Source organism: Dermacentor albipictus, chromosome 1 (assembly GCF_038994185.2).
Source record: "Dermacentor albipictus isolate Rhodes 1998 colony chromosome 1, USDA_Dalb.pri_finalv2, whole genome shotgun sequence".
NCBI lineage: Eukaryota > Metazoa > Arthropoda > Arachnida > Ixodida > Ixodidae > Dermacentor > Dermacentor albipictus.
The window spans coordinates 217,159,335-217,185,515 of NC_091821.1; the positions used below are offsets into that span (position 1 = coordinate 217,159,335).

At 44.6% G+C, this 26,181-nt stretch overlaps 2 protein-coding genes across 2 annotated transcripts; both read left to right on the top strand.

The window, feature by feature from the left end:
- Positions 1–431: 431 nt before the first annotated feature.
- Positions 432–8,603, top strand: LOC139054205 (uncharacterized). Its single transcript, XM_070530880.1, has 3 exons — positions 432–956; positions 2,602–2,844; positions 8,079–8,603. Exons 1-3 carry the CDS (start codon positions 541–543, stop codon positions 8,467–8,469), a joined length of 1,050 nt encoding a protein of 349 aa, XP_070386981.1. The 5' UTR covers positions 432–540; the 3' UTR covers positions 8,470–8,603.
- A 9,234-nt stretch (positions 8,604–17,837) lies between these two features.
- LOC139056386 (uncharacterized) lies at positions 17,838–24,269 on the top strand. The gene is made up of 3 exons (XM_070534587.1): positions 17,838–18,361; positions 20,266–20,508; positions 23,745–24,269. The coding sequence occupies exons 1-3, from the start codon at positions 17,946–17,948 to the stop codon at positions 23,926–23,928; spliced, it is 843 nt and encodes a 280-aa protein (XP_070390688.1). The 5' UTR covers positions 17,838–17,945; the 3' UTR covers positions 23,929–24,269.
- The last annotated feature ends 1,912 nt before the right edge of the window (positions 24,270–26,181 follow it).

Genomic DNA, 26,181 nt, shown 5'->3' on the forward strand with positions numbered 1-26,181 from the left:
GTATTTAGAAATAGGCACAGCCATGATTTGATATTGTGCTTCCCGAACTAGATAGCTTGTAACTTTATCTATTAAATGCAACAAATTTTGTACAAATCTGTACAGCGCTTGCGGGTTTTACAAACTCTCATTTCAGCTAATTTCACTCACCGCTAGAGCTCGCGAGCGGGCCAGAATTATTACTATTAGCAATTATTATTATTATTATTATTATTATTATTATTATTATTATTATTATTATTATTATTATTATTATTATTATTATTATTATTATTATTATTATTATTATTATTATTATTATTATTATTATTATTATTATTATTAGCACATTATTAGCAAAGCGCCATGACTCACTAAACAAGTTTTAGCGATGGAGGAGAGGAAAAAGGAGAGCGACACGGAGGCCATGCCCTCGCGCGCTGGCACGCGAGGCCCACGCGACAAAGGAGAATCTGTCTCGTGCTTTCGAACACGCAGCTAATCGTGGCGGACGCACTCAGAACCATCGCAGAAAGGAACCCCATCGTCCTGCTACCTGTCATGGAGATCGCTGTACCTAGCGGCATCGAAATGCACCGTCTCCTCCAAGGCTACCTGTCAACCATGTCGGAAGAGACGCCATCCCGCAAGACGCCTTCCTCGATTTCACTCGCCGCACTTCCAGATGGGGCCAAGGATGACGTGTCCTACGCGTTCAGTAACTTGGCCAGCGAGGACGTCCTCCCAGATAATCGAGACCTCAAGCCGTGGTACACGGTCGACGAACACACTTGCGGCAGCCACGCAGGACATCCCAGGAGGCTGTTCCCGAGGGCCGAGTGGTACCCGCTCGTTGGTATGGGCGTCAAGGACACCGTGCTTCTGTGTACCACCATGCAAGTTCCATGGACCGCAAAAGGAGCCTGGCACCACACGGTGGAAGCCTCGAGGTTCACCGTGCGCCTACTGATGCAGAGGTAACGGTCAATTCGGTGTTTTCTATATATCATATGTCAGGACCACTGCGAAAATCCTAGGTGGATAGACAAATTTTATGTTATTTCTATAGTGCTGTGAAAATCACATTGGTGGGTTGTTTTGCCTCGCAAAGAAAAGAAAGACAGCGCATAACGTGTTGAGTTACACGTTTACGCCTTAAATGTACATGTGGGCTCAGGCAGTCGGTTGTATTCCGCTTTATGCCGTAATTACAAAGAATTTGATCGCTTAATTTTCACATCCCAAGGCCAAGCAAGGAGTTAGCATTGATCGACTTGAATGGACTTGTGCGAATTCCGCAATGTCTCGTATCGGCACTTGTCTGGCAGAAGGAAGATAAAGCCCGCCGAAACCGCAATTATTGCTATTCTTTTAAAAAAAGTCTTGAGAAGGAGAGACGAACACGACTTGCTCCAAGGAGAACCCGTCCGCAAATTGGGAGGTTTGTATCTTCTACGCGTGAATATAGCGCTTATCATATTTATTTATCCGTTCGTTCCTTGATACTTTTGGTTCCCCAACTAATTTCAACTCTCCTCACAGCTAGACCACGTCAATTCGTTAGACAGCATTGTTTCATGAAGGCTTACAGCATATGATTCAGTGTTATTGTATTGACATCTCTTCGTGTGTGAACAATGGTATTAGAAATATGCGCTAAGAACTTAGCAGCATACGATAATAATAATAATAATAATAATAATAATAATAATAATAATAATAATAGCAACGAGAACAACAACGTCACCTTTGGGTACGTGATAAGTTGGCGCTCCTCTGTATATACGATGACGCTCTCTGCTGCCATACAAATTGCATAAGAATCAAATAGCAAATTAACATTTGAAAAGCGTGCATTCAGAAACATTGTGGTCCGAAAGGACACCTTTCCGATACCACATTGTGTCACATAGACAAAACCGGGATATCAAAGGATGAAGTTCAGGTTTTTGCCCCTTTATGAAAAAGAATGCCAAAATTGAACACACAGAAAGTGCTTGAAATTCTGGCACGAAAAACTGACAGTAAATCGAGTGGTACATGACCTATTAATCACAGCACACCGGGAAGTATTTTCTTAGGACACTTTCTTATTTTTTTACGTTTCTTTATTGGTTGGATAGAAGTCGTGTCTGAATAAACAAAATCGAAGAGAAAAATTCTAGCCTAGAATACCGCTGCTAGAGGTCTTTTCGGTCGCGGCTAATCATCAAGTTTGAAATACAACGGAAAATAGCAATTATTGGAACACACAGAATAATTTTTTGGCAATCTATAAAGCCTTTTCAGTGTGGTGAGGATGAGTTAGAATAAATTATGTTATATCCTAACACAGGGCAGTAGGATTTACAGATCCAACATTACTATGTATATTCCGCGCCAATCGTCATTTCATAGCATATATGCATGGTAAAAAAGCCCAATTGAGCAGCCAGCACAATCTATTTTCCTTCTTCCCAGATGGGTGATGACGTCGTTGGTGTTTCGATTCTGAAGGCGCTGTTTGCTTCGAATGAAGCAGGACACGTTTCGTGAGACGAGCTGCAGTGTTCGTCGGAGCCGTGCTTCACGAATGTGCATTGCAACAGCAGTGTTCATTGTCGCCATGTATTGTCAACGCAGTGCGCGAGATCCGAGTACGCGTGGATCGGAAGCGGCCGCGACCACGAGTGGCCGGTTCGTCGAGTGCGACCACGTGACTTCTGCCGAGTGCAGCCTCGACGTCTCGGGCTGCAGGCTACGCATCCACCCACGTGACCCGCTGCCGTGCGCGTTGACGATGCTGAACGCCATCAAGGCTGAGAGCAACGGCGACACGTACGGCGTGGCTGCACCAAGCAGCCGCATTTGGAGGCTGCACGCGAGGTATGCCGAACACCAATCCAACTAAAACGCTGCAGTCAATGTGCGGCCTCTTCTATTACTATTCCATTTTTCGCCATCTTATCTCGTAAGAGACACCCTGATTGTAGGTCACATATATGCTCGTGTAAGCGAAGGTGTCACGATCAACTACTGCCTATAGGCCGGTTTGAGGTAATCATGTAACGTAACCTTTCAATGTCAAATTATCGTTCAGCGAAGGGATTGTAGCGCTTTCGTCAAATACCGATGTCCGTACTTGTCGAAGGGCATGTAGACTGTTCATTAGTACCCAGTTCTGGGCTATTTGGCTTTAAAGTCAAAGCTGTTATCAGATTGAGAGAGTTTGTAAAAATATACTGGCTGTGAAGAGCAAATTTTTAGTTCGCATACGCCATGTTTTCTTTCAGTCACATATAACTTGAAATCTTAGAAAAAGAAGACACTAGGTAAAGAGCTGCAGCAAGTCTACAACTTTGTAGCTGAGTAATATATGAACGATATATTTATACAATCTGCATGTGTTGAGTCATAAGGCGGACAGTGCCGTTGGTAACCTTACGTGAATTCGTAGACGAAGAGGAAAGCTAGAGGCTGCGCGCTTGTTTACTGTTTGACTTCTCTATGGACACCTGAACCATATACACCTACCATGAAATACACCACCTACCAATATCACAGGAGCAATGGATGCGATAAAGTTCATACGAAATTACGTGTTTAGATAAAAGCGTGCAGGATGAGAAATAGTACGATACACACGCCGTGATTCCTTAGTGGCAGCAGTGTTGGCTGTTAAGCATGAGTTTGCGGGATCCAATCGCGGCCGCCACGGCGGCTGCTTTCCACAGGGGCGAAATGCGAAAACACCCGTGTACTTAGGTTTAGGTGCAAGTTAAAGAAACCCAGGTTTCTGGAGTACTGCACTGCGGCGTGCTTTATGATCAGATCGTTGTTTCGGCACGTAAAACACCGTAATTTATTTTTATTTTAGAAATACCATAAACATACAACTGGTATGTAAATATTTAAAAAAGAAAACAAACAAGCGCGCCAACCTAACAATGAATAGATAGAGAAAATGTGTTGCTGTGGGTTGTCGATGCACCGTAGATATAATACGCGGAAGCCCAAAGTGGCTGTAGCCACTTTTGCCTCGCAATCTGTAGTCTTCCGTGAGACCAGTCGCTAGACCACATGGTGGTCAAATATGGTCTTACAGAAAAGGCATCGCCTGGTGGAAGCTACGAGTCCCTGTCATTGTGTCCTCATAGGAACGACAGAAAGGCAAAGTTGTTATCCACCCGACTGCATGTAGAACGAAGGGATAAAGGAAACCCATAAGGTTCTCTCAGCATAGCCGATGTATTGAATACAGTAGAAAGTGGAAGAAAAGGCGCCCCCCAGGAGGACGCGACACAGAGTTATTTGGTTCTCTTAGCAGGCATACTAAATATTGCGCAACTAGTTTTTCCGTTCATTACTCTTCAGAAAAATACAGAAGCACAGCTGAGTAGCCAGTTTCTCGTGCAGATATATACATCTGCATGCCGATGGAAAACTGAGCCCTGACTTACACTCCGTACCACCCGAAGCGTCGAGGTCACCTCGAAACGAAAGTATTCAAGAACAAATGACACTGTATGTCCCGTTTAATGTCCAGCCGCAACGAATTTTAAGCTTGGCTAGGTTGATTCTAAATGAGTAGCATCAGGTTATGATAGTAGTCTTGGCAAAGATTGGCCGGTAATTTTTCTTTTAATAAATTCGAGCCCACAAATGGCATTTAAGGAGACGGCGCGTGCCGCAAATCACAAACCACGGCCTGCGTTATTTCACGTGGCCCGGGTGATGCCTAAACTGTCAGATTTTGCCAAAGGCTCAAGCGAGTTCGTTCTCAGTGATTTGAGGTCTCCTTCATTTCAGCGAGCGAGAGGCGTTTTTGTCGGTTTCGGTGTCGAAAACGCCAATTTTTCTAGATACAAACAGGCCTGTTTGTATTGCATAAGCAATATTTTGCACGAAGGTTCCTCTTATCCGCACCTGCGCTTTCTTAAGCATGGCTATTTTTGCGGTCTGAAGTTTTGATGTCGTTTTTTTTTTAATGAAATCGCAAACTTATAAGGCATTAAGGTGCAATGCTCTATTGCTCGTCTAGAGGCAGTGACCTTTCTTACAAGTCCGATGGATCCTTTTGTGAAAGGAATGACTAGCAATAATTTTTTTTTACAATTTGCTTCGCTTCGCTTCATTTGACCATGACCTGCCCAAACATTCGTGGGCGCGTTAACGCAAAACTATTAAATTTATTCTATTCCATTACTTCAATCAGCCCTCCACGATTGGTCAAAATTTTTTCGGACCACCAACACTTCGCTTGCCTTTCACGTGACGTCAGGAAAACCCTTCAACTCATGTGACGTATAAATAATTATTAGACCGAATAAAAAATATTTCAGATTCTCCGACTTTTTCACGTTTTTGGGCTGTCCCCACTTCGCCTGCCAATCACGCGATGTGAAAAAACCACGAAAACTCACCACTTCAAAGTGACGTAACAAAATTGAATTTTTTCGGAACTTTTGCGCGGCAGATGATGCTGTCGAGCCCTTTCGGCACCCACACCCGTGACTAAAATAATACGGAAAAGGGATTGCCGTTAAAACTGATTTTCTCCTGTGTCTGTGAATGCACATTTAAATTAAAAACTGTAGTCGAAACTTGGCATTACAAGTTTTCTAACGCCCTCATTGGTTTCCGTTAACGCATGTTAATTACGAAGAAATACCGTTTTGTTTGCGGCTCCGTGATCCGCATACTTTCGTTCACGGGTACGCGACATCGCTCCACCATCTTTGTTACCCCGAGGGTTCGTTTAAGCGGCCATTTTTACCCTTCCGTAGCATGTCCCCGCTTTCTTCTACCACAAAGCGAAAGCTAAGGAAAGGGAAGCGGGCTAATCGCCGACGCCGGCACTGCCATCGTCGTCCGGTTATATACTTTCACTGCGGTAGCTCGGCCCCAATGAAACGCTCGCCACTTCTACGTACTCCTCGCCTTTGGTCCGCTAATTAGACAAGAAAAACAAGTGAAAGTAGGCAATGCTATTCGCTTTAGAAGCAAAGCAAAGTCTCCTCCTATAGCGAGGAGTGCTTTCTATTGGCCTCTTTAAACAACGCCGCGGGTCACCGAACGCTGCTTGCGTCGATGGTTACGTAAATATGACGTCAAGAGATAGGAATAAAAACGGATCGGAATAGCTTTATTCTAAGGGACTCCTGTATTCTATTTCCCTTCTCTGCCGAAATTATAGATGCCTGTATAAACAACAGCGTTGGAGCACTGTATATTGCTTGCTCTCATTGAAGGTGACCAATTGTGCGTTTTACGTCCATTGCGCGCTGGAAATGGCAAAGTTGCCTTTCTTTGGCTTTAGTTTTTTATATACGTAGCACAAAGACACTCATGTGTACTTAGGTATGTTGTGGAAGCAATACGCTCTTACTATGAACACGAATACTTATTAAATGTGCAATAGATTGCCACGTCTCTTTCAAAGCAATATTTTATAACAATATTTCAACAGCAACGCTGTAAAAAAGGTAATCGAAAATAAGGTTTGAGTTTTTGTTTCCGTCCTCTGGTGCGAGTCTGTAGAACCAAGTCATGTCTAGCTCAAAAAATAAATAAATACCGTGGAAGCGAAGTGCTACCCGCTTCACATGCACAGATAGGAGCGTGCGATTGAACCACTCTGTCTCTGCTTCCGACGGTGCTACAACGATAAGCTTTGGATTATCAAGGTGCCATGGGGATTTGCACAACAGTGTCTCCAAAATCGCTTTCAAGAACAGCCCTACGCTGTTTACAGAGAGTTGAGAGAGGCATCAATCAAAAGATGTTGTCGGACTACACACAATTTACTGACTATATCGACAGCTGCCCTAGTTTTATTACAGTGGCTGTTTTTGGCTCGAAAATCAAGCCAAACGTTTCGTCATTTCCATAGGCTTCCAAAGCTGGATCTTTAACGCCTGTGGGAACGAAATTCCAGCTTTCCACAGCCTAATCACTGCATTTGTCTCGCGTGGCTTGCTTTCATTTGGACATCTCTTTCACCTGCTTTTCACCATATTTGCCCTGTACCTTGAGATATTCGTGAAAAACCTATTCGTTCTACAGAAAACACGCAAGCTTCCGCCAGCAGACACTTGCTACGATAGCTGCCACGTGTCCAGATTAGCTGTCTATAAAAAAAAGCTTCGCAATTCAAGGAACATTCGTCCAGGTACGCTGATCGAAACTGGTACAAACGCCTTTGCGGGGTGGTCTTTCCACCAGCTGAGATAACCAGGAGTCTAGCTTCAGTGAACGCAGCACGAAGGCGAATGAGTCGACAAATCGAAACACATGGATTTGGATGGATGACAATTTTCCCTTTCATGATCCTTCCTCCCTTTGCGCGCTTCAGTAGAACTGATTTCCTATGTTCAGTGTCCATGTGCTGAGAGATGTCGATTAATTCGCTTTCCTGCTTCGACGTGTTAACTTCCTCGTCAACTCAGAAAGACCGCCAATGAAAGGCGTTGGTCATGAGGTTGATCTCTCCGGACCCGGACGAACTTTTCATCAACTGAGGACCTTGGTTTCTGAAAAACGGTGAAGGGTTTCCTTTAAAGCATCATACTACAGTTGAACTTAAAACAATGTGAAAATGAGTTTCACAAAGCCGAATTTCTATTTCGCTTCCACTTTTTTTTAAATTCCGACAGAATTGCGAAAATCCGCGTGGATGACTTTTTTCTCATTCATGAGCCTTCCTCCACGTTTACTGCATCCGTAACACTCAGTTCTCGTGTCCTCAAAGCTCTACAACTCCTTTCCTATTCCATTGCAAATGCGTTATACATATCAGATAAGGAATTAAATATAGCCTTTTATTTCACCGTGTACGGTTAGGTGACAGAGTGTTCGAAGTAACTCGAATAGTATACGCACTCATACATGTTTGCGTATGCTGCTGTTGTGCATAGCAAGCCCCGTGTCTTGTTCTACACTTACGCTCTCTAAAGCTTGTTCAGCACATAACTATTCCTTTGGCAGAGCTCCTTCATATAGACAAACCTTCTTTCCTAGATGTGTCAAAGATAAATCTGTCCTTTACTTGTTCTTGAGGATATTGACTCTCCCCCTGGTTGAGTCACAAAAAATTCGCATCTTTTCCCTTCTTCCATCAGGTTCTCCACGAAAAGAGCAGACGGCAGTATGACAATCCCGACAGGAGTCGCCCGTCGTCTCCTGCTTCACCGCACGTGTGGCTGCCGTCTGCTCGGCTGCACCTCGTCACAAGTGCAGCGGGACAAGACCACCAAGCTGTGCAGGCGGCCTCACCCCCACCTCAGCTTTGCCTATCCAAGCAGAGTAGCTGACCGTGCGTTCTCTGCTGACCACGTGACCGGCGACTTCGAAGCGCACTCGGTTCGCTGGCACGATGGCCACAGTAGACGTTCGGGGGCGCACTCGCGGTACCGCTACATTGACGGGCTGGTGTACCTGCGCAGGGTTTGGCGAGGACGTGCCCAGCAACCGCTGCGAGCTAGTCGCCGTGTCGCTATCCCGCGGCGATAGTGCAGCGAAACTGTGGCGCCGCTTGCGGGGAGTGCGTCCACTTTTCTTTCGTATCTTTTTACATTTTTTTCGGTGTATTGGTGTGAAAGTAGTATTCTTATATGTGCTCAAAATACAGTTTTTTGCGATCGAAATATGCTGCTATGTTGATTCCTTGAGCATGGCGCATGTGGGCGATGCTAAAGGGCGAAATTGAATGAGCCCTGCACTGTGATTCTGTTTTTTTTTTTTTATAACTATAGCGTTCAAAAGCTACGACGTCATCTCGACAATCCTGCCTCGCGACAATGTGACCAGACCAGTCGAATACCCTGCAGTGGAATGTAATCCACGGATGCACAGGGGTCACTGGAATTGCACGCCGCGATGCTCGAAAGGAAGTCCTTCTCAAGCTGCCTGGATTCACCCTTCTTTTTAAGGAAGGCTGAATCCAGATCCAGTGGGGGATAGCCGCAAAATATGAACACACAGTCACATACGCAGAAATGTGTTCGTATCGCTCACACCTAAGAGGAACTTGCGGACTGTACGTTCGGACGGGTTAATGGTTGGGAAGATGAAGTAGAAGCACGAGAACATGATTACCCAGCTTATTATTATTATTATTATTATTATTATTATTATTATTATTATTATTATTATTATTATTATTATTATTATTATTATGTACCGCCCTTCCTTAAGCGTTACCTTCACTGTGGTATCTCAGAAACGCAGTATCCGTTCCAATAAGAACACAAAGCGCACCGTGAACTTCTCCCTCGGTTTGCACCCCTATCTTGAAAACTTCTACTTCTCGATCGCAAGTGTCACAGCTGATGTAATTGGTTTACGAAGGTCATGAAAATTGACTTGCGCATATTCGTACCTACAAAACGGCTCAAAATTCCTCACTGGTTTTCCTCAACGGGGGTATGAGCCAATGCCCATCGGGATTATGAGCCATTGATCATGACAGTTTTCGACATGCCATTGTGTGTCCCATGCGTGATTAGAAAGAATGTAAAAACTTTTTGCTTCACTTTGCTGAGTGCTTGTAGCCTCTGGCTCATGGAGCTATGAGCCATTGCATTTTTTGCTTACTTACGGGCGTATGAGCCGTTGATGATGATAGTTTTTGCATGCGGACACGAAAATTCTATGGCACCCTAGTTACATACAGCTCCACTGTAATAAGAGACAACGTCAGATAAAAAGAGAGGCTCAGTAGAAGCGGTACGAGCCGTACCCATGCTCTCTGCGGAGGGTGTGGGTTCGGGCATAACAATGGGCACGTTATTTTTAAGTGTTTGTTTTGCTTAGCTCGTTTCTCAGTTTTGGGTCGTTGGCGCCGTCAGCACAAGCGCGCCGAACCCAGAGATTGTGCGGTCTGCAGTCTCCAGGGGTATGTGCCGCTGGTTATCGGCCGTCGTCACGTGACTCCGTCAATTTCACATCAGCGTCGTCACACCAATTTGTCGCCAAGCTTTCTTGCGTAATCGTCTTCATCCAATTCTTATACAGTTGATGTCACGCCGTTCACGTCACGCCATCGTCGTCCTACAACGTCGTCAAACAAGGCTCGTCACGCGGTCTTTTTCACCTGATCGTCATCATACAGATGTCGTGATGTCGTCATCATCATGCACTCGTCGTCATTCTATTGTCACACCTCCTTAGTCGTTTAATCGACGTCATTTCGAGAATTAAATGTGACCGTAGTAGGTTAAACGAGAACGCTATGAAACATTTTTTTCCCATTGAAAGTCGTGAAATCAACGAGACCGTCAAATTCCCAAGCGATTTAGTGAGTTCGAGACGGGGAGCGAAAACGCCTGGCCCACACCACAGTCTACCGCTTGAATATTCGCACTATACACTTTAAATGTACTACGTGTTTTTTCATCCACTTTCATTTACCCTAAGCTTATCAATTCTGCACTCCAAGTAAAACAACAAATATTTCGCCTGTGTTTTCTTGGTTTGATTACCTGTTGATTCCATATGGGGTAGGGTACCTACAAAGCTCTAGAATACGGCACAATGAGACATCCAAGAGAGAGGGCGCTATGAAGGAAGGCCTGGAGTTTTGCCAAGCTTGTACTCTTCGTGTGCTCTGACCTATATAAATGAGCTAGTCGTATGGAGACATAACATTTAACTCGAGGGACGCGTATAGTTTTATTGGCTAACATCACTTGCACGTGACCTCATGGGTGGATGGCAAAGATAAACACACGTGGTCAAATCGTGGGGGTCCTTCCTTCATTTGCTGATTGTTCCACAGAGTGCAGATGTCGTGAGAAAATTATTAACGTGAAATATGTTTTGTAAGTTCTATTAGAAGCTCTGTGAAAGTTCCGCAAACATATTTGCAAAAAAGGGAACCCGACGGACGCGACATCAGCTGAAGACATCCAACGCACTGACTTCAAACGCACGTTCTCCACCAAAAACGACGTTGTGTACGAGGACGCAGCCGCACAAAGTCCCGAACGAGGATGCAGAACGGCCATCGTCATCAACGCAAGCCTTTCCGAAATTACAAGCGGCTCAATAAGCTGCAGAAGCGTCATTGAAGCTGAGAAGCCATCGCTCTAGCTGCGGCGGAGGGTTTCAGAACAGGCAAATCACTAAACATTCCAACTGATTCATAAGACGCCTGCCGACATTTCCTGAACAGCATACTAGGCCACCGCGCACTCAATGTACTCCTCGACACAACAAAGCCACAGCCGATCCAACACAAAATCCTGTGGGTAGAGGGACATGCAGGAATGCCGGGGAACGAAGAGACGGACAGAGTGGTTAACAGTATACAATCTGTGTACCCGAGAATCCGAACTGGAAAGTCCACCGTCTGTTCCCAGTGACTACTCGGATTTATTGGCAGATTACTACAGTGGAACCAGGATACGATATCCTCCCTCACGTAAATCACTCACGAGGGCGGAGGTCAATGATTCGAGACAGCTCCAGCCAGGAACCTTGCCCAACATTGATATACCAAGTAAAACGTCTACCCCGCCAGATGCGCAGCTAAAGACCACATATCAGATCACATGACAATGCCAACATATGACAGCAGTCCCCAAAATCATAAATTCAAGTGGCGAGTAATGGCAGACACCGTTGGCCGCCGACCGCTGCTAGGACAAAATCGGTCTCGTGCAGCGAGAAGGCAGAGAAGCTGAAACCGCTGGAGCCCTGGACAAAGGGTCCCACCCCTGCTAAACCTAGTAAACAACGTCAAAAGACCCCGTGAATAGAAACCAATAAATGTTTGGGTGATTATTATTATTGTTATTATTATTATCATGATTGTGATGACGATGATGATGATTGTGGTGATGGTGATGATTGTGGTGGTGGTGATGATGATGATTGCGGTGATGATGATGATAATTGTGATGATGATGATGATGATGATGATGATTGTGACGACGGTGATGATGGTTGTGGCGATGGTGATGATGATTGTGGCGACGATGATGATGATTGTGGCGATGACGATGATGATGATGATGCTCGTTGCGATGATGATGATGATGATTGTGGAGATGATGGTGATTGTGGCGTTCATGATGATGGTGCTTGTGGCGATGATGATGATGATTGTGGTGATGATGATGATTTTGATACTGATGATGATTGTGGTGATGCTGATGACGATTGTCGTGATGATGATTTTGGTGATGATGACGATTGTGATGATGATGATTTTGGTGATGATGATGATTGTGGCGATGATGATTGTGGTGCTGATGATGATGCTGATAATTGAGGTGATGATGATGATGATTTTGGCGACGACGATGATGATTGTGGGGACGATGATGATGATTGTGGCTACCATGATGATGATTGTGGCGCCGATGATGGTTATTATGGTGACGATGATGATGATTGTGGCGACGACTACGACGACGACGATTATGATGATGACTGTTGCTATGATGATGACGGTTGTGGCGATGATGATGATGATGATGATGACGACGACGACGAAGCAGACGGCGAGTTCTGCACAACGATGTGTGCGTTGTGCCCGCGTGGGCACTTCTTGCCTTCTGTGCGGGGAACGACACAAGTAAACAATACAAGAACGATCGAACGATACAAGTCACTAGAAAGAGGTGATACGCCTTCGAAGGTGCAGGCTGCAGACGCTTCGCGGTGTCTGCAGATAGACAGGCAGGCATTCACGTTGACAGCTTGCATTGCTTGACTGCCCTGACGATTTCGCACCTTTGAAGGCGCTCTACCTCTGCTAACAGTATGTGTGGCATCCTTAAGCTTTAGCTCGGAAGCCCGCATCGTTTCATTGTAAAAGCAATTATATAGACATTCCTGGCACACTTCTGTCGTCACTGTCGCCATGATATTCCGTATAAAGTCCAAGTTCCATAACCGCGTGGCCGCGAGCTGCATGCTATAGGTGCGAGTGAGAGCGTGCGAGTATAAGCCGAAGATGGTGACTCTATCTCGCTCGTTCAAGTGTGGAAGGCGGGGAGGAAGCGCGGCGTCTTCCATCGTGTGCGAGGTATCGGGAGAGGGGCGCCGTGCCATACGCCGGCGTCTGCGTATGGCACGGCTTAGCGTGGTCGCGCCGGCTCCATCGTGAAAGCGACAGGCGATCGGTACATAATCTAGGTATGCCAAGGGCTGATGGTTTCTTGCGCGATGCTGGCCCTGCTTAGAACGCGTTGAAGTAAGAGAAAGCACTAGAGTCAATTCGCTCGCTGCATATGCCGCTCTTTCGACGCCAAGATTTTAACAGCGAGTGTCCGCGGTCATCGAGTGAGATGTGTTCAAGTTTCCCTGTGCGCGCATAAAACCATGCTTGCGAATTCAGTCAAAACGCGAATGTTTAGAAGTTTACGAACGATAAAAGTACTATCCTCCCTTCGAATAGCAGTCTAATATATTGCAATCGCAATCGATGCTTCGGCTCGTGCGAAACTGCCAGATGTTTTTTTTTTACTCGGCAACCACAACAGTAATCTCGATGCGGGTTGTTGTATTTCAAGGAAAAAGGCAATATCAAGTGCAGCAATTACATTTCTTACTCCGCCAGTGTTTTTATATTAATGTTCGATATCTTCAATATACAAGAAAGCCAAAGCACATCTTTACAACTCCGTAATTAGGCAACGAAAAACAATCTTACTAATCCCTAAACTACACCTAATAAAACGCCAAGAGCAGATAAATCTCATCTATGACACTTCTTTCTGAAACAGACCACTATTCTTTATTATGACTTTCGCAAGACACTTGTAGACATTGTACCAATTTTACGCAGACTATGGTTTCAAATATGCCGTTTTCCCGCTTGATCTTCTCTAAGAGATTCACTTGATAGAAATTTGTTATCTGTTTTTGTTGGCGAATAAGAGATGTGCAAATTTGGCTGTGTATATTTTTTGGATTTACCCGTTCTTATCAATCATATTTAGAAATATGCACAGGCATAATTAGATATTGTGCTACCCGAACTGATAATAGCTTGTAACTATATCTATTAAATGCAACAAATTTTGCCCATATCTGTACAGTGGTTGCGGGTTTTACACACTCTCATTTCAGCTAATTTCACTCACCGCTAGAGCTCGCGAGCGGGCCAGAATCATAACTATTAGCAATTATTATTATTATTATTATTATTATTATTATTATTATTATTATTATTATTATTATTATTATTATTATTATTATTATTGTTATTATTATTATTATTATTATTATTGCAGCCGTACACCGCTTAAAAGTCAAAATCAGTGGTACACCTGTGGTCTTTGTGCGCTTTAAATCTGTAATTTGGAAGGAAAAATGGCTTGAAGCGCGGGGAACGCTGATGAAACTACGCGAAAGTGCATCTTTTCCAAAAATCTACTTCAATGATAACTTGACCAAAGTTAACCGTGATCTCTTCTGGAAAGCGAGAACGAAGGCAAAAGAGGAGGGTTATCAGTTTTGTTGGACGAAAGGAGGCAAGATCTTTGTGAAAAAGAATGAAACAGCGTCTCTTGTTCGAATCGGTAAACAAGCAGACCTGGAAAACATTCCTTAGCCAACATGCCTTTTTCTTTCAGTGAACTACCAGACTTCAGTTCATTTAAAACAGAATTTCTGTGCAGCTGTGATGAAGATTTTACCATTATGAGCGTTAATATTCGAAGTCTGCGTAAATACTGGGACGAATTTAAATTTCAGGCTGAATCGGCAGCTAACTTTGTAGACGCGGTTGTGATTACAGAAATCAATGTTTCCCAGGCTTGCCTTGATACGTTTACGTTACAGGGATTTTCCGCATATTTTGTCACACGAAGCGGGCGTCGTGGCGGGGGCATTGCTCTCTATGTAAAGGACAACTGTGAAGTTTCTTCTATTGATGCATCTTTTGTACATGCCGAATCTATGATGGTCAAAGTTTGTAAAAGGTCATTTTCTGTCCATATCTTATCGATATATCGACCACCCTCATGCAGCCTGTCACGTTTTATTGTTGAGCTTGAAGAAGCTCTGCGGCAGTGGAGCTCAGTGGACCAATTTTGCTTGATTGGAGACTTGAATATCAATATTTTATGCCCTGAAAAAGTGGCTGTTTGTGATTATTTGTCTACGTTGTCCGCTTATGGTCTGGAATGTACAATTGCAGCTCCTACTAGAGCGGAATTAGTTAATAACAGCCTAGTGCAATCTTGTTTAGATCACATATCGGTCAGAGCTCCCTGCTGTTCATTTAGGTCATGTACTATTCTACAACGCATGGCGGACCACTATTTCGTAGCATGTCGTCTAGTTCTACCAGACGCGTCTAGAACGTTATCGGTGGAAACTGGATCTGGGCAGCGTAAATACCTTGTCCCTACTGTTAATCAATCCAAGCTTGATAACTTTATCGTTTCGTTTGACTGGTCGTCCTTAGCCAAACAAGATTCTTCGGCCAAAGTATATGAAAGGTTCTGCATGCAAATGAAAAATTTTGAATTGCGTTGCACACGGCTGATAGCTAAGCCGATAAGGAAGGTTCACTGCTGGATGAACACGGAAATTCTTGCTTCCATTTCGTATCGAGACAACTTGTGGAAACGCTGCGAAAGAAATCCCAGAAACCAAAGACTGCGATTAGAATACAAGTCAGCAAGAAATAGAGTTGTTGCTCTTCTGCGTGGCGCCAATCGCCGTTACTTTTTTTATAAATTCCAACAATATTCAAATAATGTAAGCAAAACTTGGTCTTTGGTAAATCATCTCAGAGGAGTGAGTTCCAATAGCCGTTCTATTTTCGGTGTTTTTCAACAACCTCCCACAGAAGTGGCTGATGTTTTCAACAGGCACTTTGTTAAAGCGTCCCAAAGGGCCGTTTCTCCATATACAAGCACTTCACCGTTAAGGCATTCCGTATCTGCGTCGGCTTTTCTTCCGAAAATTTGAAGGGTGATCTTGAGGCAATTATTTTCAGTTTCCGTCCTAGCAAGCCCACTGGATATGATGGAATTTCTTTACACACCACCAGGAGGAATTTCAATGCGCTGTCAGATATTATCCTGCATATACTGAATGGTTTTTTGGAAGGCGACGAAATTCCAGAATGCTTAAAAACTGCAGTTATTGTACCACTACACAAGTCAGGGAAGAAAGATAGTATTGAAAACTATCGGCCAATTTCGATATTGCCGATCATTGCTCAGGTCTTAGAAAAATTTCTTTTCCACACTATGTCTTCTTTTCTTAACAAATTTTCTATCCTGACCAATCGACAGTTTGGCTTTGTTTTAGGGCGTGGTACTGTGGCACTGCTTGAGGAATTTTCAGATGAACTGTTTTCGGCATTTGATCAGAATCTTTTCACATGTGCGCTATTTTTAGATGTAGCAAAAGCGTTTGACACCCTGAATCATCAAATCTTTGAATTTCGTGGGCCTTTTTACAAAGTTCTCGAAAATTATTTGAGCAACAGATTTCAGGTGGTCTCTACCGATGATAAGGGCATATTTAGTTCTAAGCTATCGGTAAAAGCTGGAGTTCCTCAGGGGTCCATTTTGTCGCCATTGTTGTTTAATATCTTTGTTAACGACTTCCCTTTGGCAATTTCAAAATGTTCAGTATTCCAGTATGCTGACGACACTGTATTATTAGCGAAACACCTTTCTTATAAAACATCCACTGAAATGTTGCAAAATGATGTGCACAAGGCAATGCTTTGGTTCTCTAATAATGGAATTGTTGTAAATGCCCAAAAAACAAAACTTGTTTGTTTTCGCTCTCCACTTAAGACTACTGTTATTAACTTGCCTCTCTACTTGCATGAGTCAGACTGTGTTCATTGTAAATGCTCACCTATTCCATACGTGGATTGTGTGAAATATCTCGGAATCTATTTCGATAGTAATTTATCGTGGCAACATTACATATCACTTATTTGTTCCAAACTGAGGTCAGTAGCCTGGCTGTTATTTAATATCAAAGTATTGCACCCTTATCTGCAAAAAAGATTATAGCACAGGCACTAGGTTACAGTGTGTTAAGGTACGGTATTACAGTCTTTGGCTTTTGTTCGGATCGTTGGAGATGCAGGGTTGACCGGATTATAAAAAACATTCTGAAAAACGTTGCGTACAATTCCCCAATAGTAACATCTGCAAACATCTTCCGTGAACTTGGGCTACCAAACTTCCATTCATTACTTATAGAAACAGTTGTCGTTAAACATCTCTGGAATTCCGATTTCAAACAAAAACGTGCCGCCGCAAGGGAGCTTAGAAAACATGTCCGTTATGTTGTTCCGCGTTCAGCCACAAGGTATGGCGCGGCCAGACGCTGTGCTTATGTGCCTGACATATTTAACAAATTACCAGAAGAGATATTTAACGCGACATCAAAAAGAACGCTCAAACACATCTTAAAGCAGATAGAGTAAAATTACCCTCTTGTACATTGTTTTTTTTTTTTTGCATCGCAATATTTACTTCTTCAATTTTTGTTATATCTAGATAACTAAATGTTATCTTGTTCTTTTTAATTTTTTGCCTTTCATTTTTTTTCTGTTTTATTCATCTCTCCTCAATTTTTGTACACCTTTTGCCTTGTTTATCATATTCATTGGCACGGTCCTACAAGCCAACTAAGGCTTAGACTGGGCTGCTTGTGTTGTTTTGTATATTGTGTGGCAATAAAAATTATTATTATTATTATTATTATTATTATTATTATTATTATTATTATTATTATTATTATTATTATTATTATTATTATTATTATTATTATTATGATCAGCACATTATTAGCAAAGCGCCATGACTCGCTAAATAAGTTTCAGAAATGGAAGAGAGGAAAAAGAAGAGCGAGACGGAGGCCACGCCCTCGCGCGCTGGCACGCGATGCCCACGCGACAAAGGAGAATCTGTCTCGTTCTTTCGAACACGCGAGCCATCGTGACGTACGCACTTAGAACCATCGCAGAAAGGAACGGCATCGTCCTGCTACCTGTCATGGAGATCGCTGAACCTAGCGGCATCGAAATTCACCGTCTCCTCCAAGGCTGCCTGTCAACCATGTCGGAAGAGACGCCATCCCGCAAGACGCCTTCCTCGATTTCACTCGCCGCACTTCCAGATGGGCCCAGCGATGACGTGTCCTACGCGTTCAGTAACTTGGCCACCGAGGACGTCCTCCCAGATAATCGGGACCTCAAGCCGTGGTACACGGTCGACGAACGCACTTGCGGCAGCCACGCAGGACAACGCAGGAGGCTGTTCCCGAGGGCCGAGTGGTACCCGCTCGTTGGTATGGGCGTCAAGGACACCGTGCCGGTGCGTAACACCACGCAAGTACCATGGACCGCGCAAGGAGCCTGGCACCAGACGGTGGAAGCCTCGAGGTTCACCGTGCGCCTACTGATGCAGAGGTAACGGTAAATTCGGTGTTTTCTATATCATATGTCAGGACCACTGCGAACATACTCAGTGGACAGAGGAATATATTTTATTTCTGTAATGTTGTGAAAATCCCATTGACGGGTTCTTTTGCCTCGGAAAGAAAATAAAGACAGCGTGTTACTTGTTGATTTACACGTTTACGCCCCAAATGAACATGTGGGCTCAGGCAGTCGGTTGTATTCTGCTACAAACCATAAGTACAAATAATTTCATCGCTTAATTTTCACATCTCAAGGCCAAGCAAGGGGTTACGATTGAGCGCCTTGAATGGAATTGTGCGAATTCGGCGACGTCTCGTATCGGCACTAGTCTGGCAGAAGGAAGATAATGCCCGCCGAAAGCGCAACAATTGCTATTCTTTTACAAAAAGTCTAGAGAAGGAGAGACGAACACGACTTGCTCCAAGGAGAACCCGTCCGCAAATTTGGAGGTTTGTATCTTCTACGCGTGCATATCGCGCCTATCATTTTTGTTTATCTATTCGTTGCTTGGTAGTTTTGGTTCCCCAAATGATTTCAACTCTCCTCACAGCTAGACCACGTCATTTCGTTGGATAGCATTGTTTGAGGAAGGCTTACAGCCTATGACTCAGTGTTATTGTATTGATACATCTTTGAGTGCGAACAATGGTATAAAAAGATGGGCTAAGAACTTAGCATAGCTGCATACGATAATAATAATAATAATAATAATAATAATAATAATAATAATAACAGCAATGAGAACAATAGGAACATCTTTGGGTACGTGATAAGTGCGCTCCTCCGTATATACGATGCCGCTCTCTGCTACCATCAAAATTGCATAAGAATCAAATAGCAAATTATCAATTGAAAAGAGTGCATTCAGACACTTTCTTGTCCCAAAGGGCACCTTTCCGATACCACATTGTGTCGCATAGACAAAAGCGCGGTATCAAAGGATGAAGTTCAGGATTTTGCCCCTTTACGAAAAAAAATGCCAAAATTGAAAACACAACAAAAGTGCTTGAAATTCTGGCAAGAAAAACTGACAGTAAAACGAGCGGCGCATGACGTATTATCACAGTACACCAGGAAGTATTTTATTAGGACACTTTCTTATTTTTCTACGTTTCCTTATTGGTTAAATTGAACCCGCCGTGGTTGCTCAGTGGCTGCTGCTGTTGCTGCTGCTGCTGCTGCAGTTGCTGCTGAGCACGAGGTCGCGGGATCGAATCCCGGCCACGGCGGCCGCATTTCGATGGGGGTGAAATGCGAAAAGACCCGTGTACTTAGATTTAGGTGCACGTTAAAGAGCCCCAGGTGGTAAAATTTCCGGAGTCCTCCACTACGGCGTGCCTCATAATCAGAAAGTGGTTTTGGCACGTAAAACCCCATATTTTAATTGATTAAATAGAAGTCGTGTCTGAATAAACAAAATAGAGAAAAATTCGAACCTATAATACCGCTGCTAGAGGTCTTTTCAGTCGCGGCTAATCATCAAGTTTGAAATACAATGGAAAATAGCTATTGTTGGAACACGCACAATAATTTTTTGGCAATCTATAAAACCTTTTCAGTGTGGTGAGGATGAGTTAGAATAAATTATGTTATATCCTAACACATGGCAGTTGGATTTCCAGAACCAACATTACTATGTATATTCCGCACCAATCGTCATTTCATAGCATATATGCATGGTGAAAGAGCCCAACTGAGCAGCCAGCAGAATCTATTTTCCTGCTTCCCGGATGGGCGATGACGTCGTTAGTGTTTCGATTCTGAAGACGCCGTTTGCTTCGAATGAAGCAGGACACGTTTGGTGAGACAAGCTGCAGCGTTCGTCGGAGCCTTGCTTGACGAATGTGCATTGCAACAGCAGTGTTCATTGTCGCCATGCATTGTCAACGCAGTTCGCGAGATCCGAGTACGCGTGGATCGGAAGCGGCCGCGACCACGAGTGGCCGGCTCGTCGAGTGCGACCACGTGACTTCTGCCGGGTGCAGCCTCGACGTCTCGGGCTCCAGGCTACGCATCCACCCACGTGACCCGCTGCCCTGCGCGTTGACGATGCTGAACGCCATCAAGGCTGAGAGCAACGGCGACACGTACGGCGTGGCTGCACCAAGCAGCCGCATTTGGAGGCTACACGCGAGGTAAGCCAAACACCAGTCCAAGTAAAACGCTGCACTCAATGTGCGGCCTCTTTCATTACTATTCCATTTACGCCATCTTATCTCGTAAGAGACACCGTGATTGTGGGTCACATATATGCTCGTGTAAGCAAAGGCGTCACGATGAACCACTGCCTAGGCCGGTTTGAGGTAATCATGTAGCGTAACCTTTCAATGTCAAATTATCGTTCAGCGAAGGGATTGTAGCGCTTTCGTCAAATACCGATGTCGGTACTTGTAGAATGGCATGTAGACTGTTCATTAGTACCCAGTTCTGGGCTATTTGGCTTTACAGTCAAAGCTGTTATGAGATAGAGAGAGTATGCAGAAATATACGGGCTGTGAAGACCAAATTTTTACTTCGCATAATCCGTGTTTTCTTTCAGTCACACATAACTTGAAATCCTAGAAAAAGTAGACACGAGGTAAAGAGCCGCACCAAGTCTACAACTTTGTAGCTGAGTAATATATGACCGATATATTTCTAAAATCTCCATGAGTTGAGTCATAATGCGGACAGTACCGGTGGTAACCTTACGTGAATTCGTAGACGAAGAGGAAAGCTAGAGGCTGCGGGCTTGCTTACTGTTTGACTTCTCTATGGAAACCTGAACCATATACATCTACCATGAAATACACCACCCACCAATATCACAGGAGTAATAGATGCGATAAAGTTCGTACGAAATTACGTGTTTAGAAAAAAGCGTGCAGGATGAGAAATAGTACGATACACCCGCCGTGATTGCTTAGTTGCAGCGGTGTTAGGCTGTTAACCCTTTCACTGCCGGGTTTTTTCCTCACTGCCGCACACTCCCTGCCAGGTTTTTTTTACATGTTAGTTTCTTGAAAATCCTATGCTAGTAACACACTACAATGCTCTTAACGTCATGTAAACATTTTTATTCTGGATTATCTCGCAGATACCAGTTTTCCTTAAAGAAATTGGCACTTAACTAATTAGCAATAATTGTCTGCTAATTAGGATGTCCAGGTGTTTAGAATACTTTTTTGGTGTGGTATTCTTCAAAACAAGGCACCACACAAAGCGGCACCTGGCAGCTAGAACACAGATAGCGAGACTCTTTTCGTTGCTTTGGTCGATGCTGTGTGTTAGCGCAGACGCGGCAGACTCGTGTTGGGTTCTGCTTCGCGGTAGTCAGTGGTATTAGAGACAGGAAGTGGCGCGCTGTCAGCCGTGTTGGATGCCGCTGGACGGCATTGGACGGCTCACTGGACGCCGCTGTGATGTCATTGCAGATTCCTGAGTGAGCTGGATCGAAAGCATGCTCCTGGGGCTTGAACTCTTTCTTCTTCCAGCAGAAATCCCGCTCGCCAGGTTTCCTCTTCTTTCGCGGATTTCTCGGTGGTAGGGGCTCATCATCACTCTCATCACTCGACAAGGCACTTAGATGGGCTGCTTCCTCGCTGTCACTGTCGTCGGAGTCCGAATTCATAAGCAGTTCTTGAATTTCTTCGTCCGTCAAAGAGCGGACAAACGTGGAACGCTGCCTCGCCATGGCTGCTCCGCTGCTCTGCCGAGACGAAGACGAAGCGACGCGGACGTAGAAACATGCGCGCCACCTGTTGAAAAATCATCCTACTGGTTTTATGTTATTTATGTGGGATCTCCATAGATGGCGCTACATGCTTTTATATTTTTCTTTTAGACGAGTATTATCGGGAGCGGCAGGGAGTGAGTTAAAAAGCCAAAACGAGTATACTCGGGCGAGGCAGGGGGTGTGCATGTGTGGTCGCCCGAGTTATCTCGGGAGTGGCACTGAAAGGGTTAAGCATGAGGTTACGGGATCCAATCCCCGCCGCCACAGCGGCTGCTTTCAACAGGGGCGAAATGCGAAAACACCCGTGTACTTAGATTTAGGTGCACGTTAAAGAAACCCAGGTGGTCCAAATTTCCGGAGTACTGCACTGCGGCGTGCCTCATGATCAGACCGTTGCTTTGGCAGCTAACACCCCTAATTTATTTTTATTTTAGAAATACCATAAATATACAACTGGTATGTAAATATTTAGAAACGAAAACAAACAACCGCGCCAACTTAACAATGAATAGATAGAGAAAATGTGTTGCTGTTGGTTGTCGATGCACCAAGGATATAATACGCGGAAGCCCAAAGTTGCTGTAGCCACTTTTGCCTCGCAATCTCTAGTCTTCCGTGAGACCAGTCGCTAGACCATATGGTGGTCAAATATGGTCTTACAGAAAAGGTATCGCCTGGTGGAAGCTACGAGTCACTGTCACTGTGTTCTCAAAGGAGCGAAAGAAAGGCAAAGTTGTTATCCACCCGACTGCATGTAGAACGAAGCGATAAAGGAAACCCATAAGGGTCTCTCAGCCTAGGCGATGTGCCTTGGCTCACATCGCCTTCGCGATGTCAACAGCCACATGCGCAGCGTATCCTGTGGGCGCACTGAATACAGTAGAAAGTGGAAGAAAACGCGCCCCCCTGGAGAACGCGACCAAGAGGTATTTGATTCTCTTAGCAGGCATACTGAATATTGCGCAACTTATTTTCCCGTTCATTAGCCTTGAGAAAAATATAGAATCTATGCTGAGTAGCCAGTTTCTTGTGCAGATATATACATCTGGATGCCGATGGAAAACTGAGCCCTGACTTAAACTCCGTACCGCCCGAAGCGTCGAGGTCGCTTCGAAACTAAAGTATTCAAGACCAAATGACACTGTATGTCCCATTTAATGTCCACCCGCAACTAAGTTTAAACGGTTTAAACTTGGCTAGGTTGATTCTAAATGAGTAGCACCAGGCTATGATAGTAGTCTTGGCAAAGATTGACTCGTATTTGCCTGCGTTTTTTTTAAATATTTTTTATTGTAGAGCCCGCAAGTACCATTTAAGGAGACGCCGTCAATCCCAAACCCTCAGATCCCTCAGATTTTCGCAGAGCAAAGCGGGTTTGTTGCCAGTGTTTTAGGGTGTGCCTATTTTTTCTAGATACAAACAGGCCTGCTTGTATTTCATGGATGATAGCTATATTGAAGAATATTCGATTAACAGCGCAGAACACATCATTAGCAGCTTCACACAAGCTCAAACCATCGAAAGTTGTTTTCGGCGATACAGTGCGTTCACCTGCTGTAAAAAGTTTTTTTTAAATTTTCTCACTGGGAAAGAGGACATTGACTCTAGCCCTGGTTGAGTCACAAACAATTCGCATCTTTTCCTTCCTTCCATCAGGTTCTCCGCGAACAGAGCAGACGGCAGTACGGCAATCCCGACAGGAGTCGCCCGTCGCTTACTGCTTCACCGCGCGTGTGGCTGCCGTCTGCTCGGCTGCACCTCGTCACAACTGCAGCGTTACAACACCACCAGGCCCTGCAGGCGGCGTTACCGTCCCCTCAGCTGTGCTCATCCAAGCTGAGTGGCTGGCCGTGCGTTCTCTGCTGACCACGTGACCAGCGACTTCGAAGCGCACTCTATTCGCTGGCACGATGGCCACAGTAGACGTTTGGGGGCGCACTGGCGGCGCCACTCCGCTCACAGGATGGCCACCTTGCGCAGGGTTTGGCGAAGACGTGCCCAGCAACCGCTGCGAGCTAGTCGCCGTGTCGCTATCTCGCGGCGATAGTGCAACGAAACTGTGGCGCCGCTTGCGGATAGTGCGTCCTCTTTTGTTTCGTATCTTTTCACGTTTTTTTCAGTGTATTGGTGTGAAAATAGTATTAGTATATGTGCTTAAAATACAGTTTTTTGCGATCGAAATATGTTGGTATGTTGATTCCTTGAGCATGGCGTTTCTGGGCGACGTTAGTGGGCGAAATTGAATGAGCCCTGCACTGTGATTCTATTTTTTTTTTCTTTTTTTTGATAACTATACCGTTCAAAAGCTACGACGTCATTTCGACAATCCTGCCTCGCGACAATGTGGCCAGACCAGTCAAATGGTTTTGTTTGTGTGCTTGACTGTAATACCCTGCAATGGAATGTAATCTACGGATGCACAGGGGTCGCTGGAATTGCACGCCGCGTTGCTCGAAAGGAAGTCCTTCTAAAGCTGCCGCGATTCAGCCTTCCTTTTTAAGGATTGCTTGGAGGATAGCCGCAAAATATGAACACACAGTCACATACGCAGAAATGTGTTCGTATCGCTCAGACCTAAGAGGGACTTGTGGACTGTACGTTCGGACGGGGTAATGGTTGGGAAGATGAAGTAAAGCACGAAAACATGATTACCCAGCTTATTATTATTACTATTAATATTATTATTATTATTATTATTATTATTATTATTATTATTATTATTATTATTATTATTATTGTTGTTGTTGTTGTTGTTGTTGTTGTTATTATTATTGCAAGTTCCACCCCTCCTTAAAGGGATACGGACACAAAATTTGAACATTTTACGATAATACAGAAAATGAGTCCTCTGCGTGCGAGTACACCGAAAACAAGTAGTCACTTCGCTCATTTTTCAGCGGATGGCTTTATTTTTGGCGTTTTTATGAGCGCGCGCGACGCCGCCTGGCCCAAGCAAGTTGGAAGGCGTGACGTCACGACACCCCCGTCGAATAGCCAGCCGGCCGGCCACGGTCATTCGAGGCGCGCCGCCGCCGCAATCGCGAGCATGGATTGGGGTTCTGGTGCCTCTACCAGCGATGAGTACACGTCTGCAGACGAGGACCGTTTCAACTTAGCAAGAAATATAACCGCTTACAGTTACGAGCCTTCCGCGTAAAGCGGCGAAGAAGAGCAGGCGGCCTTGAACGTGCCGGTCAGGCAGTCCGGGCCAGCAACATGGTAATTTCTTTTTCTAGTAAACTTGAAGTGCAGCAGCAGCAGTTGGTAAAGTTATGTTACGTAGGATGCAAAATGCCTAGTTTCGTGACCCGCGTTGAGGCAGAAAGGGAGCTATTACGGCTGAATCGTAGGTAGCGTAGCTCGTCGCTTTGTGCTTACCTACGCTGTCTGCTTTCGGTCGCTGCACACTTCGTTTTTATGCGACGAGGCACGGCATGTGTAGAATTTTCCAGCCGTTTCATAGCCCTGTGTTTACGGCTACTTTCACATTCACGCCATTAGAAGCCATTTACTGGTTGAAACCCGCCGCGGTTGCTCAGTGGCTATGGTGTTAGGCTGCTGAGCACGAGGTCGCGGGATCGAATCCCGGCCACGGCGGCCGCATTTCGATGGGGGCGAAATGCGAAAACACCCGTGTACTTAGATTTAGGTGCACGTTAAAGAACCCCAGGTAGTCAAAATTTCCGGAGTCCCCCACTACGGCGTGCCTCATAATCAGAAAGTGGTTTTGGCACGTAAAACCCCATATATTATTATTATTTACTGGTTGAACTCTTTGAGATGGGTGGCTGCGCTCGGGACCCGTCGACCAGATCACTTAGCTACATCGATTCTGTGGCCATAGACAAAGGAAAGTCTTTGGCTGTGACATTTAATAGGGAAATGCTGCGCGAACAATCAAGTCATGAAACCCGACGCATGATTATGCGTCGGGTGAAAATCCGTAATTTTTTGCTTGAGGTTGAAAAGCAACGTGTGAAACGGCAATGTAGATAAATGTGCTGCGCATTTTAGATTACTACACATGTATGCTGTTGTCTGGCGTTCATTCACTGGCTGTGTTTTGTATATTTCATCAATTAAAAGAGCGCTC

Excerpts from the sequence above, each read along its gene's own strand:
- LOC139056386 (XM_070534587.1), top strand. The coding sequence starts at position 17,946 with ATGGAGATCGCTGAACCTAGCGGCATCGAAATTCACCGTCTCCTCCAA. Across the intron at positions 18,362-20,265 it reads GTGCGCCTACTGATGCAGAG|TTCGCGAGATCCGAGTACGC; the intron begins GTAACGGTAAAT and ends TTGTCAACGCAG. Across the intron at positions 20,509-23,744 it reads ATTTGGAGGCTACACGCGAG|GTTCTCCGCGAACAGAGCAG; the intron begins GTAAGCCAAACA and ends TCCTTCCATCAG.
- LOC139054205 (XM_070530880.1), top strand. The coding sequence starts at position 541 with ATGGAGATCGCTGTACCTAGCGGCATCGAAATGCACCGTCTCCTCCAA. Across the intron at positions 957-2,601 it reads GTGCGCCTACTGATGCAGAG|TGCGCGAGATCCGAGTACGC; the intron begins GTAACGGTCAAT and ends TTGTCAACGCAG. Across the intron at positions 2,845-8,078 it reads ATTTGGAGGCTGCACGCGAG|GTTCTCCACGAAAAGAGCAG; the intron begins GTATGCCGAACA and ends TTCTTCCATCAG.